A 14,633-nucleotide genomic window follows, 5' to 3' on the forward strand; every position below is an offset into this window, starting at 1 on the left:
AAAAAAGACACCTTTCTGGTGATATTCTTATCTCAAGTTCCGAAAAATTGTATTGTGTACAAACTAGGACCTGCTGATGGAGCGAATTCAAAAATCAGCTGTTCGATCAGTCACTTGGATCAGATTAGGTTAGAATACGGTACGCGCACGTTGGCATCGTTCTCCGACCGAAGTTTTAGCCTGAGATCCCGAGAGTAGACTCAGATTTTAACCGATAATGCTATCGAGGCGACTGACATTCGTGCTCGGTAAGCAACTGTGCGAGCGTCCGTGCTTTACGGATAATGCGCTCGCTCGGGCGGCGCGTGGCTACAGCGTGGATCATGAGAAACGACAGTACGAATGGAGAGAGAAGGAGTTCGATTCGGTGGTACCCAAATCCGGGGACGACCCGGAGAAGCCCAAGACGTTTTTCTGGTTTCCCACGGCCGCGCCCAAGGCGACCGACTTCTCCTTGGGCAACATCGCGAGATGGTACAAGCACGAGAAGGAGGCGTATGCCAAGAGCGCCCAGGGGTTCGATCCAGACAGGCACGAGATATTAGGCGCCGATCTGGCCACCGCTCATTTCCTCGTCCATCGCGGCGGCCGGGTCAGGTTCAGGGGTAACGCTCACTGGACGGAACGAGACGACAAGGGTTCATATCGGTTACCTAACCACTACGATATGGATTACGTTCTTGAGGCGGCAGACGTCAATGGGTTCGATCTGTATTACGAGGGCCTGAGTAACTTCTGCGGCCTCGTGAAGCTCAAGTGGCTCAGTCTCAAAGACTGTAAGAACATCGACGATTGGGGCTTGGACAAGATCTCGGCCGAGTTGCCGGAATTGGAATACCTAGACATCTCCGGCTGCGAGAAGATCACCGAGAGGGGACTGGAATCTCTGTACAGAATGACCAATTTGAAAAAGCTGGTCGTAACGAATCATCACAAGTCTGTCGCGTTCGAGCTGACTTGCTTCATGTTGGAGGACTGCATGCCAGGATTGGCTTGTGAAATTCTTGTTCCTGAAGAAAAACCGACTAATGCCTGTAAAAGATTAGAAATATAATAGCTTATATGACTTATGATTGTGAAGTATATTTATCTTTATTTACACAGTATTTAATTATTATTATTCGTACAATCTCTCAACTACTAGGTGCTGTAAAATAAAACTTCTTGACAGAAATACTAAAGGGATAAAATAACTATTATAACGTGAGTTGTAATTACAGAAATACCGTTAACTTTTTATCAACTTATTCTTTTCCCTACGCCTTTTCGCGAAGTGCAATTCCACCTTATTGGTAATGCCGTAAGCTTTAATGTTTTCTCCATCGTTAGAGAGCCTAGTGTCTTCGAAGCAAAGATGATATTTCTTCCAGATGTGCTTCCAGCTTATCTTCTTCTTGACGTTTTCTCTCTTTAAGGATAAGGTCATGTGTCGCTTGACGGCCTTTTTCAGATCGAGCACCGTTGTGTTATGTGGAGGTACCTGAAATAACACGAATTGTCATCGACGCGATAGATGCATGCAATTGCATCGTGGAATACAAATGCCATAAATAATACAAATGTATTACCACCACTGCGAGCTTCGGTAGTTCTCCTCGGTTTAAAAACAATGTTATGGCTTGCCCTTGCGCGACTGCGACTTGCGATTTGAGTTCTTCTATTGTCACATCCGAAGGCAATCCAGAGAGCAGTGGCTCGCGCTCAACAAGATTGTCTATAGTCGCCTTAGTCAACTTCACTAATTCTTGATGACTGACTCGTGTGATCTCGGGCTTCACTTTAGCCACTTCAGCCTTCATACACGATTCTTCTTTAGCATTTTCCCGAGCATTTTCCGCACCTTCGACGGTGTCCATGATACTACTTTCATTTGGAACGTTAACCTATCCAACCAGATTATTAGTTTATTTTATAACATAGCTAGGAATCACACATATTTTCATAAAATTTTTGTATTATTGGGATTTCGCGCAAATATTCTCGAAAACTTCTCTCCTTTTATTTCTTTTCACAACACCTTGAAAATTATAAAAGTAAAGAATTACAAAAGAACAGATTTACGAAATTTCGACATATAAAAATCGTAAAATATACTCTAGTAAATTTCCTCATAACCCTCGGAAGATAAAATACCATCTGAGTTCGATCATTCTGAAAAAGGAAACAGTTCCCATGCATATTATGTAATTTTTTGATTTATGTAATGCTCTGTTAGACGAACGTATTTATATTACTTTAGTTATATCTTCTCTACATAAATATATCGAAAAATTACATATGACAGCTTTATTTTCTAAATTTAGGTATCTGATTCGGATATGTTTTGTTTATCCGCGAGAAAATAACGGTCACTTTGATGTTCTAATTCTAATAAATAGAAAATATGTACGTTGCCAAACAAAAGAAAGTGATAGAAGTTAGCAACACCTAGCATGCTTCTGTGCATTTAGACATACAGTTCTCTTATCGCAAGTCACTTGAAAATAAGGCTACAATTTTGGGATATTTATCCAATGTATTTTTAATATTTCCAAAAATAATACTACAATATTTGTCACAGGGATATATCTATAACGTTGAGCAAAATGTTTATAATAAATATTTATATTATATTGCCACACACACACACACACACACACACATATCAAAAAACATTTCAGTTTATATACAAAAAATATTTTTCAATACATTTCTAAAATATATTTTATATATTGTTAGTAATAATTTTTGTATTATTTTAAAATCTGTATAAAAAAATCTTTATAAAATATTTACTACATATTTTTGGAAAATAAATATTCATAAATTCTTTGTGCTGTCTGGGATAACGCTCTAAATCAACCTCCAATGATGAGGCTTAATCTCCTACCTGCACTATATAGTCATTGAGGCTTAATCCTAAGCTACACTTATCATTGAGGATAAACTCCCAATATACACTCATCATTGAAAGTTAAACCCACAACTTACCTAAACCTTATTAATGGTCAATACTTAATCTACACCTAAATTTAATAAGTTAAGTGTTGGCACTTAACTTTGAGATGACAAACACTAAACTTACGCCTCTAAATTTGTGTGTTAACACTTGGGTGTTAACCATCAAAGTTAAGTGTATTTTTTCATAAGGGGTTGACAATGTTTAGTGGAAACGAACTAAACGATAGATGGCATTAAGATTACACCTAGTTACAACAATTAACATATGTAACTCTGAGTATAAATATAAGAATTATATGATATTTTTAGAGAAACATCTATCCAAAGTTATTGATGTAAAAATTGAATACATCCACAATACGATGATACTTTCAGATGTATATAAAAATTTAAATTGAATATGAATAAACAAGACCAAACTATATATCCTGACCTATTCTGAGTAACATCTGCGCAAACTGCTGATGCGGTTTATATCCTTTCCTATTGTCTAACAACGACATAGTATATACTGGCTAAACAATGATATTTTTCTACATGAATGTATAAAAATCCATTTTTTTTCAGCTAATATGTTCTACAGCATGGTTTCCTTGCCAAGACATCTCATCTGTCAAATTTGCATAATCTGCTATATAAAACGGTAAAAATTTAAACACTATTTGTATGCATTTCGCATTAATATTCATTTACATAAAAACAATGACAATCGATTGATTATTATTGATATTAGTGATAAAACTAATAAAAATTTGCAAAGAAATAGAACGTTAATGAAAGAGAAATGAAATGTTTTTACACACATAAAGTGACAATATTTTCTTAGAAATTACTTCAGTTAAACTAAAATAAAATATATATTTAACCCTTAGCTAACACTGTGGAGTATTAAATGCCCCACCCTATAGGAAATGGAAGAGTTAAAATATAAGAGTTATGAATTTTTGAGTGTAAACAGTCATTTTTTCGTTTTCTTATACGTTCTCCAATTCTTTTCATACTTAATATTACATTTTATCAAAATAACCTGTGACATTTGTTAAAACAATAACATTCGAAGACTATCGTGGAATTTTTTAAATAAAAAAAAAATCAATAGTTTCCTCGCAGCAAATATATTTTAGTGGTGGGGTCTGCAACGGCCCCAGTGTGCCAGTTATGTGATTCTGGTGAAGTGCGCCGGCTAAGGGTTAATTATTATTTACATATTTAACTTTTTTAGATTGTAGTACCAAAAAATGTTGTTATGTCCGCACATTTACAAAGTGTATGTGCGAATGTCCGGAGATAGCTGTATATATAATACATTCCTTCAAAGTACCGGTACCATATATCTTATACGGTGATTATTGCTGTGGGCTCACTAGAAAAAAGACGTCCTAATGATAGGACTGAAATATTTGCCTAAAGCAAATTTATTGACATGTATGAATATATGTTTCGTTTCGCCACGATAGAAACCATATGTTGAATATTTTAGATTATATATGCATAGTAATCGTACACACATTTCTGCATTCTTATTGCATTATTTTCGGATATTGTATTATAGATCAAAAATATCGACTTGATAAACTGCTTATTACCCAACTTTATACCCAAATTGTGGGTATACTAAGGGTCTTATCAATGTTTTCGATGTTTCCAAGATTTTGATCTGTAATACGTACAATTTCAGAAAATAATGCAATAAAAATCCAGGAATGTTTGCACGATTATTATGTATATAATCTAAAATATTGTCAATTGGTAACATTATTGGTAGTAATATAGCAGATGTAAAGAGATCATGAGCACCCGGAATATTTTTGAAGTGTGCTGAAGTGATATGAAGTGCTTATTTTATGCAAATATCTTTTTATTTGGAAGTGGCACGCAAGAATTCTCAGCGTGTCATTTCTCGCTTCTGACGTCACAATTATAATCTTACGTGATAGCGGAAAGAGCCCAAGAACCTTAATATAGTTTGCCTTAATATTTTGCTAAACAACTATTTCAAGCAAAAAAATGACCATCTGCCAGAAGAGTTAAATTACAAAAAAGAAAAAAGAAGATAAAACTGTTCAAAAATAAATTATAAATAAATGTGGATATCTCGTCTTTATTAGGCATTAACTTCTTTTACAATCTAGTTCGTTAGATAATTTTTACAAAGTAAATTGATATATATATGTATGTACATATCTCCCAAAAGGGTTAACAAAACTTTTCAAATTATCATTGAAGTATATAGATGGACACATGCGGATATCTTTCCTTCCATACGTTAACAAAACAATCGTGAATGTTACAATGTATGAGATGAAACTCTTGCAGTTTTGGACATTGTTCCAAAATAGTAAAACACTTATCAAATGTAACAAGTTTGACCCAATAAAGTTGTAACTGTTTTAAGTTTTTGCACTGCGTTAATAAATCCAAATTGTGATCAGTAAGGACAATACAGCGTAAAGTAACTAATTCCAGGCGTTGCCAGGAAGGAAGTAATCTGTGCAAGTAATCATCAGCGACTGGAGGTCTGAATCTGTAACAAAAATCATATATAATTTTTATATTATTGCAATTACAAAAAGTGTGAAAATTAAAAATTTCCTCGTTATTATAGATTGTTACCATTGCTCCTATTCAGAGCAATTTAACATTTTATTTCGCTCATAAAGCATTCTCTTATAAGGAAACTTGTATTTTGCTTGATGCATAATTATTAGTATTTATTAGTTTGGCTTCTTCATAGCGAAAAGCTTTATGAACCAAATAAAATAGGAGCAATGGTAGCGATTGATCTGTAATAATGAAGAAGCAAGTTCCTAATTTGCACACTTTTATTCAAATTTTAAGTTTAACATTTTTATGAATTGATAAATCAGCTTAGTAGCACAAATGGGGTTTTACAATTGATGCAATGTCAAATCGAAGTTGACTTTGGGAGTTCAGGCTATACGGTTTATATATGGACTCCGCATATGGACCTTTGATCGCGTATAAAGTTAGGTATAATCAACCAAATCTTAAAGAATTATATATGAATAGGGGTAAAAAGGACTGAAGAATATAATGGTATTATAAATAGCCCAATATCTCAAAATTTGCGGAAGTTAGAGCTACCACGGACATTTCTCAAAATAATCAAAATTTTTATAAAATTAAAGGACTCCGTTAACAATCATCGCCAAATTCAAAATTTAGCCCGACATTTTGTAAAAATGTGATATTTCAACGTTTTAGAATATTTAGAACACATTGGCAAAGAAAACTGAAAAAATTTTTCACAAGAAACAAAGCTTTCTCTATGAGGAAGCACAAAGAAAATTAATGAAACTTTTTCAAGATCCTCAAAATGCAAGAGAAAGCAAACACAAATTTCAATCAAGAATATAGTAATGTAATTAAGAAAAAAAAATTAAAAAGCACACACTTACCGGGGAAGGTACACTTTTCGTAAATTTTTACAGTCAGCGAGATTGTCAATATCCTGCGATGTAAGAATACAGTCCTCTAAACGTATTACTTCCAAGTTAGGACACCAATTTATAAATTTATACAGCTGTGTTGCAGGTGTAGTTCTCATATAGAGTGAATTTTTAAGATTGACCTCACGCATCCGTTGATTTTTTTGCAGTATTTTGTAAAGGCATTCAGCTTTTATATGTGCATTACAAAGGTTTAAATGTTCCAAACCATTTAATTTCTCGAGATATGAAAATCCTTCGTCATTTATGTCACCACAATAATTTAGATTCAATTCTGAAAAGAGAAATGTGTTGAGCATATACAATAAATCCCGACAATCCCATGTTTCATATACTTTATATGTATATACATACCTTTCAAATTTACACATATCTCCGAAATTTTAAGTACGGCAAGATTATTGATAGAATCGCCGCAGTATTCTAATCTTAAGTGCGTTAAACCCCTGCCACAATTATCAAGAAAGTTTATAAAATCCTCAACACTAAATATGCTTTTTGTAAGATCTAACTGCTGCAAATTATTACATCTAGATGTAAAGTAACAAAATATATTGCTCATATTGCGTGGACAGTGTATATTCAAACGTTTATATAGTTGAGGCTCTTGTATCAAATCATTGAAGCGTTTATTTACACGATTCAAACGGCATAACGTCATCAGATCCAAGTTTTTTAATATTATTAGTAGTATTTCATCCTGCAAAAATAAAACATAAAACTTTAATACACGAGATAATATTGCAGTAAATATTATGAAAAATAAGCTTCTTAGAATACTTTACAGGAAAATCAGATATATTGCGACGTGATAGCTCCTTGGATTCATCCGAAGAGAGTTTTGTAAGTTTTGCACAATTCGAATGACGAATTACACCCAGAGATACATTTTTGTGCATCAAATTCTCTCTCAAAGTACTCTCTTTAGAAACCTTTATACTTATGTTGTTGCTGCAAATAACATTGGAACAAATTTATTTTTATTGTTAGCAGAATAAAGAGATTTTAATAATACCTTGATAATAATACCTTTGATAATAATACCGTTGATAATAATACCTTCCATCCCTACAATATTCCATTATATTGCAATATTCAGAAAAATGTCGTTGCAAATAATCTATATCCAAGTGTGCATTTTTGAAATCTGCTGTTAAATTATGAATATCCTCATGGTGTGGAAAGTACATGCAGTTAATTTCCTTTAACAAATTCGTTAAACTCTTCTCACAATTTCTAGGACGAACCAACTTTGTTGTACCGATGAGCATCACAGCATCTAGCTTTGTGTAAAGAGGTATTTCATGGAAATCTGTACCTCTGTCTATAAAAAATAATCTTAGCATTTTTGTTTTAAAGTCACGCTGGTGTGATAAAGGTGGAGAAAATAATCTTGATGTCGGGGGTACAATCTCATCAGACTTATTATCAGTTCCAGTTGCCAATTGTTGTCGATTAGAATCAATCTCAGACTTATAATCAGTTCCCCACAATTTAAACCACTTATTATTAGAATCATCTTGAGCCAAAATTTGAATTACGTCTCCAGGATTGTTTCGTGACATTTCATACATAGAAACTCTGATTGGATATACTGCTTCATGAAACTCGATATCTTCAAAAAAGAAAATATAATTATACTCTCTTCTCAACAAAAGCGTATCTTCTTTAACAATATCTTACTTGTGAATTCAGGTATTACATACCAATATAATTATTTCCGATCGGTCTTCTAAGTTGATACCACGGAGGCCATAGTATACTATCATATTTTGTCATGGATTCTTCGTATTGCCACGGAGTTATTGAAATGTCGATATCACTATTCCATCCATTCAATTTCTGTTTTGAAAAATCAAAATGTATCAAATAGTAGAAAAAATCTTGTAATATATAAATTTAGATTACGATTACTTTGTACAGGACAATATAACGAATAATATACACATATACTATGAAATATGTTTCTCCATTGAAACTCGAAGAATAAAATAGGATAATTATTTAGTTTAGAGAAGCTACCTTCTACGACCTTAACCTTGCCTTGACGTATATATTATAGGGAGCACTCCCCCCCCCCCCGAGTAAGGTTTTAGCCGTCGTTCGTTATTTATTAAAACGTTATTAATAAAAAAGTTTGAGAAATATAATAGTGCTAATTAAGGAAAGTCAATTTGCTGATATGTGTTTATAGACAGTATACATGTGGACGGCAGAGGGATTCAGCCTCTCCTTTTAGTAGGGATTCACTAGAGTTTCTCCAGTAATTATATAAGAGTTACCTACGACACCGCGTGATAACTCCTGATTGGTTCGCCATTAATAAGGAAGAAGTTAGTGCAAGTGAGACAAAGCTATAACATCCAAATGAAAAGTACGAGAGTAGGAAGGTTGTCTCTCTCGATCGTTCGCTATAGATCCCTAGTAATTATTAATTACGGACGGTGTCGTAATTCTTACTAAAGGAACCCTAGGGGGTGGACCTCGTTTTGTCCTGTAAACAGAGATAGAGTGAGGTAAGCCTCGCATAGAAAGTTAAACCGTTATCAATGATAGATCTTGTCTTGCCCATTGAGCAGGGGTGGATGAGTGGAGATGACATCGCTTTTCGTGTGAAAGTGAAACTTGAAAACCCGCATTGTATGTACCATGATAGACCTCTAAACGAGAACTGAACGTTTGCATGTAAAAAGGAATCGAAAGTGGTATAGTTCTATCTATCTATACACGGTGTTAAAGAAATCTATATTCTATATTTATATCTCTTGTTAATAACTTTATAATCAATAACGACGGCTAAATCTTTGGAATGTTATACTCAGAAGAGTGATCTTGGCAACATATGTCAAAGGTAAAGTCACGAAGGGAAATTCGTCTATTTAAACATTCTAGATAATTACCTGAAATGGTTCTCCATAGTTTGAAAATTTAGGTGGTCCACTTATGTCAGGGGCAGTATAAAATACACTGAGATTAGAGTGGATTTTAACGTATCTTTCCTTCACAAATTGATAGATGAAGTCAACGCTACTATCCTCTTCTCGAACGGATTTTCTGCCGATATAAGGAAATCGACCACAACTCTCACCACATAAAGATTGGTAATTGGATGCCATATTTTCTCTCTGAAAGAAGACCAAAAATATAGAGTATTATAATCCTTGCTTTTTTGTAGCATATGCTAAAATGCATTATAATATCATATATTTGTAATTATAGCATAAAGATTATATAATCTAAATTTATCTTCCTTCCATTCACATTGTTAATACTGACACTATTGTCTGCATGTGTATTACGTAATGTAAACTATAGATTTTTAGTACTGGCTGTGAATATATTGCAGCCCTTGTAGAAAAAAATTTTAATGAACAATACATTGCAAATCTTGTTCTACAGAGAATAGTGTATATCTAATAGTATCTATTTTTAAAAACATTAATTTTTACTGAAACTATAATTTAATTCTTTGCTTTTCTATTAACAAATTGTATTACTATTATTATGGAATATAACGAATAAAGTGTTAATAAATAATTATTTTATATATTTTAATTTTGATCTCAATATTCTGCATTGTAACATATGTATTCTTTTTTATGAAATAGATATATGTATTTATTTATTTTGCAACGATGCACCCTTGTCAACGCATCGTCTCCCGGCTAACACCCGCCGGATGCCGCCCGACCCGACCGTCGGGCGAGGATATAGTGCGCGGTGCGTCCACCTTTTTTTAATTCGCTCAAAATTATCGTGTGCGCGAGCGTTTGCGGCTCGCGGCACCGATATCCCCTCGGGGCCACGACGAACGCCGACGGGAGTCGATCTCCGCCGAGTGCGAGCGCGCGTAATTCATCCGCACTGCTCCGACCGCCGGCCGCGCGGCTCGCACGAGGATCGACCTTTTTATTTCACCGAATCTATCGTCCCTTTTATAAAAATCGGCGCCGCGGCGAAAGAAGACACTTCGATTCGAGACCAGCAACCGATCCGCTGCTCCCGAAGAGAAGAGACCTATCCAGAACCTTCTAGGGCGACACGCAAAACGGGATCCAGTAATCTGTGCCTCGTCCAAGAAGACTTGGTCGTCACTTGAACTTCCGTATAGCCTAACATCTAACATCCCGGGTCGATTGAGCGAGGTGAGCGCATGGCAAACGCGCACGTGGCGAGAAGTAAGGCGAGGAGCGAACTTGAAAGACACGGGACGTGGAAAAGCTGAAGCATCGGGAGAGCAAGGAAAGGATTGGAAGAGAGGAAGGAAAGGAGTAGGTGTGGGCAAAGGGTGAATATAAAAGTAAGTAAAGGAGAAGGAGAAGATCGAGAGGCAGGATATGAGTTTAAGATTTTCCGAAATGTATTATATATGTATCAATGTACGTATCTTTCATATCATTTTCCGATACACGTTATAACATGTTTTACCACGTGGTCTGTGTTTCACACGGTAAAAGAACATACGGTATACACACGTTTACACGCACCAAAGAAAGAAAATTAAAAAATTTAAATTGCTTACGTTTGCTACGCTTACTTACCCTATCTAGAATACTCTAAGACCGCGCACTCGACTGTACGTCCGCACTCTTCAACAGCTAGGCGAGAAATGACCTCGACTATTCTCGATCTATCCCGACCTTTTCTTTCAGCATTTCAGGTAGCAGAGTGACGCAGCGATCGCCTGGGCGGTCATGCCATGCACCATGCACTATGCACATCTGCCATCTTCTTTCTCTTTCTATCATGTTTTATGTAGCTGTCTCTCTCTCTCTCTCTCTTTTTCTTCCTTTCAACGGAAACTTTCTCTTTTAATGTAAATTGCAATTCGACCGATCATCACTGGGTTGCGTTCGAAAACTTCACTCGGGCGCACACCAGCATTGTTCTCTGTCTTTGTTCAATTTTTAGTACGTAGGTAACAAAGATGGAACGACGCGTTGTGCACCCGAGTAAAGTTTTCGAACGCAGTCCTGATGATCCATATCCAGAGTGAGCATAACGTACCTGAAAATAAAAAAGTAAGATTAGTAAAGGAAGCAAATTAAAACTTTGAAAATGATTGCAATACGTTACAAACAATATGTAATGAGCAGGGAATTAAGCGGGGAACACACACTTCTGCACAACGCATAATGCGTAAGCATAAGAAAATTGATTCCTCTATTTCCTTATGCACATGTGTATAGACCAATCAATTTTCTTATGCTTATACGCATTATGCGTTGTGCAGAAGTGTGTGTCCGGGCCTTTAAATAAAATTATTGTGATTTATGAATTTTAATAGATTAACGTACCGTATTGGCATCTGTAAAATATTTGGCATACTAAAATCGGAGTCAAAATTTTATTTAATTAACAATTTCAAGATTATCCTCGGTTCCGCATCTTCCGACAAAATACCGTTTGTATGTACAGCGATTATGACTTCATAACATTATTACTGTACTTATTTGGATGGAGAAATGTATGACTCGTGATAATTCGTGATTATTTATGATTAATTTATTTTAATTTGTTAGGCTGATGAAGGCACAGTGTTACCGAAACGTCCCAATTTAATATTGTCAATGATATATTTGAATTTATGTCAATCTTATTGCTCGTCATTGGTCGCTATCCTAAGGAGAACAAAAAGTCACGAAAACGTCAAAATGATGTCAAAAAGACGCCAAAACGGCGGAAGTCAAAATGACGTCAAACCGGGAAAAAAATGACTATAATTTGACGTCATTTTTATGTCATTTTGATGTCATTTTGACTAGTGCACCGCTGATTTGAAAGCAGTTTCGCAAATTCACAGATGAAGGAACAATACAGAAATAAATTATAATTACTTTTTTATTGCAGTGCCTTTGTAGTACACATTGTTTAGCTACAAGAACAAATATATACTATATAAACTCTTCCATTCTCTCCAATATTTCTCCCCATACTTCTCCTCCATATAGCATGATGCTCTTCACCATTATGTCAAACATCATAATTCTTTTGTCAAAATTTTCTCCAAATTTTCTCTCTCCTATTCCCCATATTTGTGCCATATGGCAGCTGTCGCTCTCTTTTACCGCGTCCTTTATGTGCGCATCGTTCTTATTATTCTTCTTAAACGTGAAGCCTAAATATTTGAACTCTTAAAACTTCTTCCAATTCTTCGTTTTTCCATTCCCATTTTCTTTCTTGATTTTTTCTTTTCTTTTTGCAAGAAACTAGTATTTTTTATTTTCCTGTATTTAGGATTAGCCTCTTTCCTTCGAAATATTTTTTCAGACTTTTCAACATCTTCTTCATATCCTCCTCTAATTCCGCCAGCACTGCGCGCTAGATCGTCTGCGTACACCAATGTGTATATTTTTATCCTGCCAATTACTACCCCTTCAGCTTGCCTTTTCTTCAAAAACTCCTCCACATCTGCTAAAAATATTATAAAAAACAGTGGGCTCATGGAGCAGCCTTAGTCCTCTCTCTGTCCAGAATCTTTCTGTCACCTTGTTTCCTGAAATCACCCTGCTCGTTGTCTCCTTATACATGTATGTTCTCTATTCGACCTACTAATTCGCTTCATTGATTCCGTATTCTTTCATGCTTTTCCATAACAACTCTCTATCCACCTTATCAAATGCCGCTTTTACGTCTGCAAAAAATACATACAATTTCCCCTTCCTCCTTGCTAACACCTTCTCTGTTGCTGTCTTCAGTGCGTATATGTTTTGTCTATCTCTTCTTTTTCTAAGCTCCTTCATCTTATAGCATTTTGGTGCTTTCATTCCATTTGTTTTCGCGACTGTCTATCTATATTTTTTGGTATCCTACCGTTGCTTTCCTTCCTTTCTCTCTCTCTCCTCCTTCACTATGCTCCATAACTGTTTTTGTATTTGTCTCTTTTTTACCGTTAAATCATCGTCTATATATATCTTTCTTTTTCTTCCTGTCTCCTTCCTCTTCGCCATTACCTCTTTATTGGGTTATTCTATCATACTTTTAATTAATTGACAACATTCTGTGCATTTTCTTAATCGTATAAATATACGATGAAAAGTTAGAATCAAATCACGGTAGTTTATTTCGTAAAGAATTTGGTGATAAAATATGTAAAAATGTTTCCTCAGTTCTGAAACAATCAGCGTTATCATTTAGTACTTCCTCCATAACTTTTGAGCTTAAAAACCTATAAAATGTTTTCATATTCAAATAATACTACACGCAATTGCGATTTAATGATTTTAATTACAATATACAATTTTTTGTCATATACTTATGCATTTGTATATTATTATTTATTGTTTATATATTTATTAATTTCTGTATTTTTTTTATTATTAGAAGATGCACGTGTAATCGATACTTATTTAGAATTATATGTGAACTTTAATCAGAAGGTTCTTTATAGAAAATCGATTTATTGAAGCGACTATAGAAAGACAATTATTTTCAGTTCAAGTAAGTAAAAATCTTCTTTAATCTTCTTTAATATTGCGCAAAAATTTTGATTTGTTATTAAAATGTACTATTGAACAATTAGTTCTCAGATAACTACAAACTTGATATAATTACTGTAACAAATTATCCTGATGTCGAGTTAAGTTTATATTATAGAGTTATAAATTCTTTTGACTTTGGAAGTTTTTTTTATCATTGATTGGTAATGTTAGTACCGATCCTTTTTATTATAAACCTATATAGGTAATTATAAGACTTTTTTAGAAAAATACAATAACTAATATTTATTGATGTAAGAATTGAATATGCTCATAATACTTTCAGATGTGAAATCCAAATTGAATATAAAACAAGTCTAAATTCTCCTGCATTATATTGGCTAACATCCGAGCAAACTGCTGATGGTTTATATAAAATCACAGTCGATTAATCTGATTGTGATTGGTCAATTCTTGCGACTCACGACTTTACAACTCGCATTGTAGAGACCCCGCATAACTTTGTCTCACTCCCACTTATAGCTTTGTCTCACTTCCACTAAAGAACCGGAAGCGTTGATCGGGAAATGGCGGAGCCAATCAGCGAGTTAAGCGGGGAGCACACACTTCTGCACAACGCATAATACGTAAGGGCCTTGGCACATAGAAAAACTTAAGCAGTTAAACTTAAGCAGTAAGAAATCAACGGTATGGATTCGCTACCGCTTAGGGCCGTGCCTTAAGTTCTTGACTGTGATTGGCTGATTTGCTTACTGCTTGAGTTTTACTGCTTAAGTTTTTATGT

The 14,633-nt window shown here is 34.8% G+C and overlaps 3 protein-coding genes across 4 annotated transcripts; 1 reads left to right on the forward strand and 2 right to left on the reverse strand.

Annotated features, from left to right (window-relative positions):
• Positions 1–23: 23 nt before the first annotated feature.
• Positions 24–1,237, forward strand: LOC143905656 (distal membrane arm assembly component 2). Its single transcript, XM_077421216.1, has one exon. The coding sequence runs from the start codon at positions 218–220 to the stop codon at positions 1,052–1,054; it is 837 nt and encodes a 278-aa protein (XP_077277342.1). The 5' UTR covers positions 24–217; the 3' UTR covers positions 1,055–1,237.
• LOC143905662 (U11/U12 small nuclear ribonucleoprotein 25 kDa protein) lies at positions 1,074–1,856 on the reverse strand. The gene is made up of 2 exons (XM_077421222.1): positions 1,569–1,856; positions 1,074–1,480 (listed from the first exon to the last, which is right to left on the reverse strand). Exons 1-2 carry the CDS (start codon positions 1,854–1,856, stop codon positions 1,229–1,231), a joined length of 540 nt encoding a protein of 179 aa, XP_077277348.1. The 3' UTR covers positions 1,074–1,228.
• LOC143905650 (F-box/LRR-repeat protein 4-like) lies at positions 1,827–11,827 on the reverse strand. 2 transcript variants are annotated; one of them, XM_077421191.1, is made up of 8 exons: positions 10,952–11,827; positions 9,311–9,535; positions 8,117–8,252; positions 7,440–8,025; positions 7,196–7,361; positions 6,765–7,110; positions 6,360–6,684; positions 1,827–5,464 (listed from the first exon to the last, which is right to left on the reverse strand). In XM_077421191.1, exons 2-8 carry the CDS (start codon positions 9,524–9,526, stop codon positions 5,158–5,160), a joined length of 2,082 nt encoding a protein of 693 aa, XP_077277317.1. In that variant the 5' UTR covers positions 9,527–9,535; positions 10,952–11,827; the 3' UTR covers positions 1,827–5,157. The 2 variants fall into 2 exon arrangements, with proteins under 2 accessions (XP_077277317.1, XP_077277327.1); XM_077421201.1 differs by lacking the exons at positions 9,311–9,535; positions 10,952–11,827 and adding an exon at positions 8,433–8,662.
• Between the last annotated feature and the right edge of the window lie 2,806 nt (positions 11,828–14,633).

Source organism: Temnothorax americanus, unplaced genomic scaffold (assembly GCF_048541705.1).
Source record: "Temnothorax americanus isolate GAGA-0224 unplaced genomic scaffold, ASM4854170v1 Scaffold11, whole genome shotgun sequence".
NCBI lineage: Eukaryota > Metazoa > Arthropoda > Insecta > Hymenoptera > Formicidae > Temnothorax > Temnothorax americanus.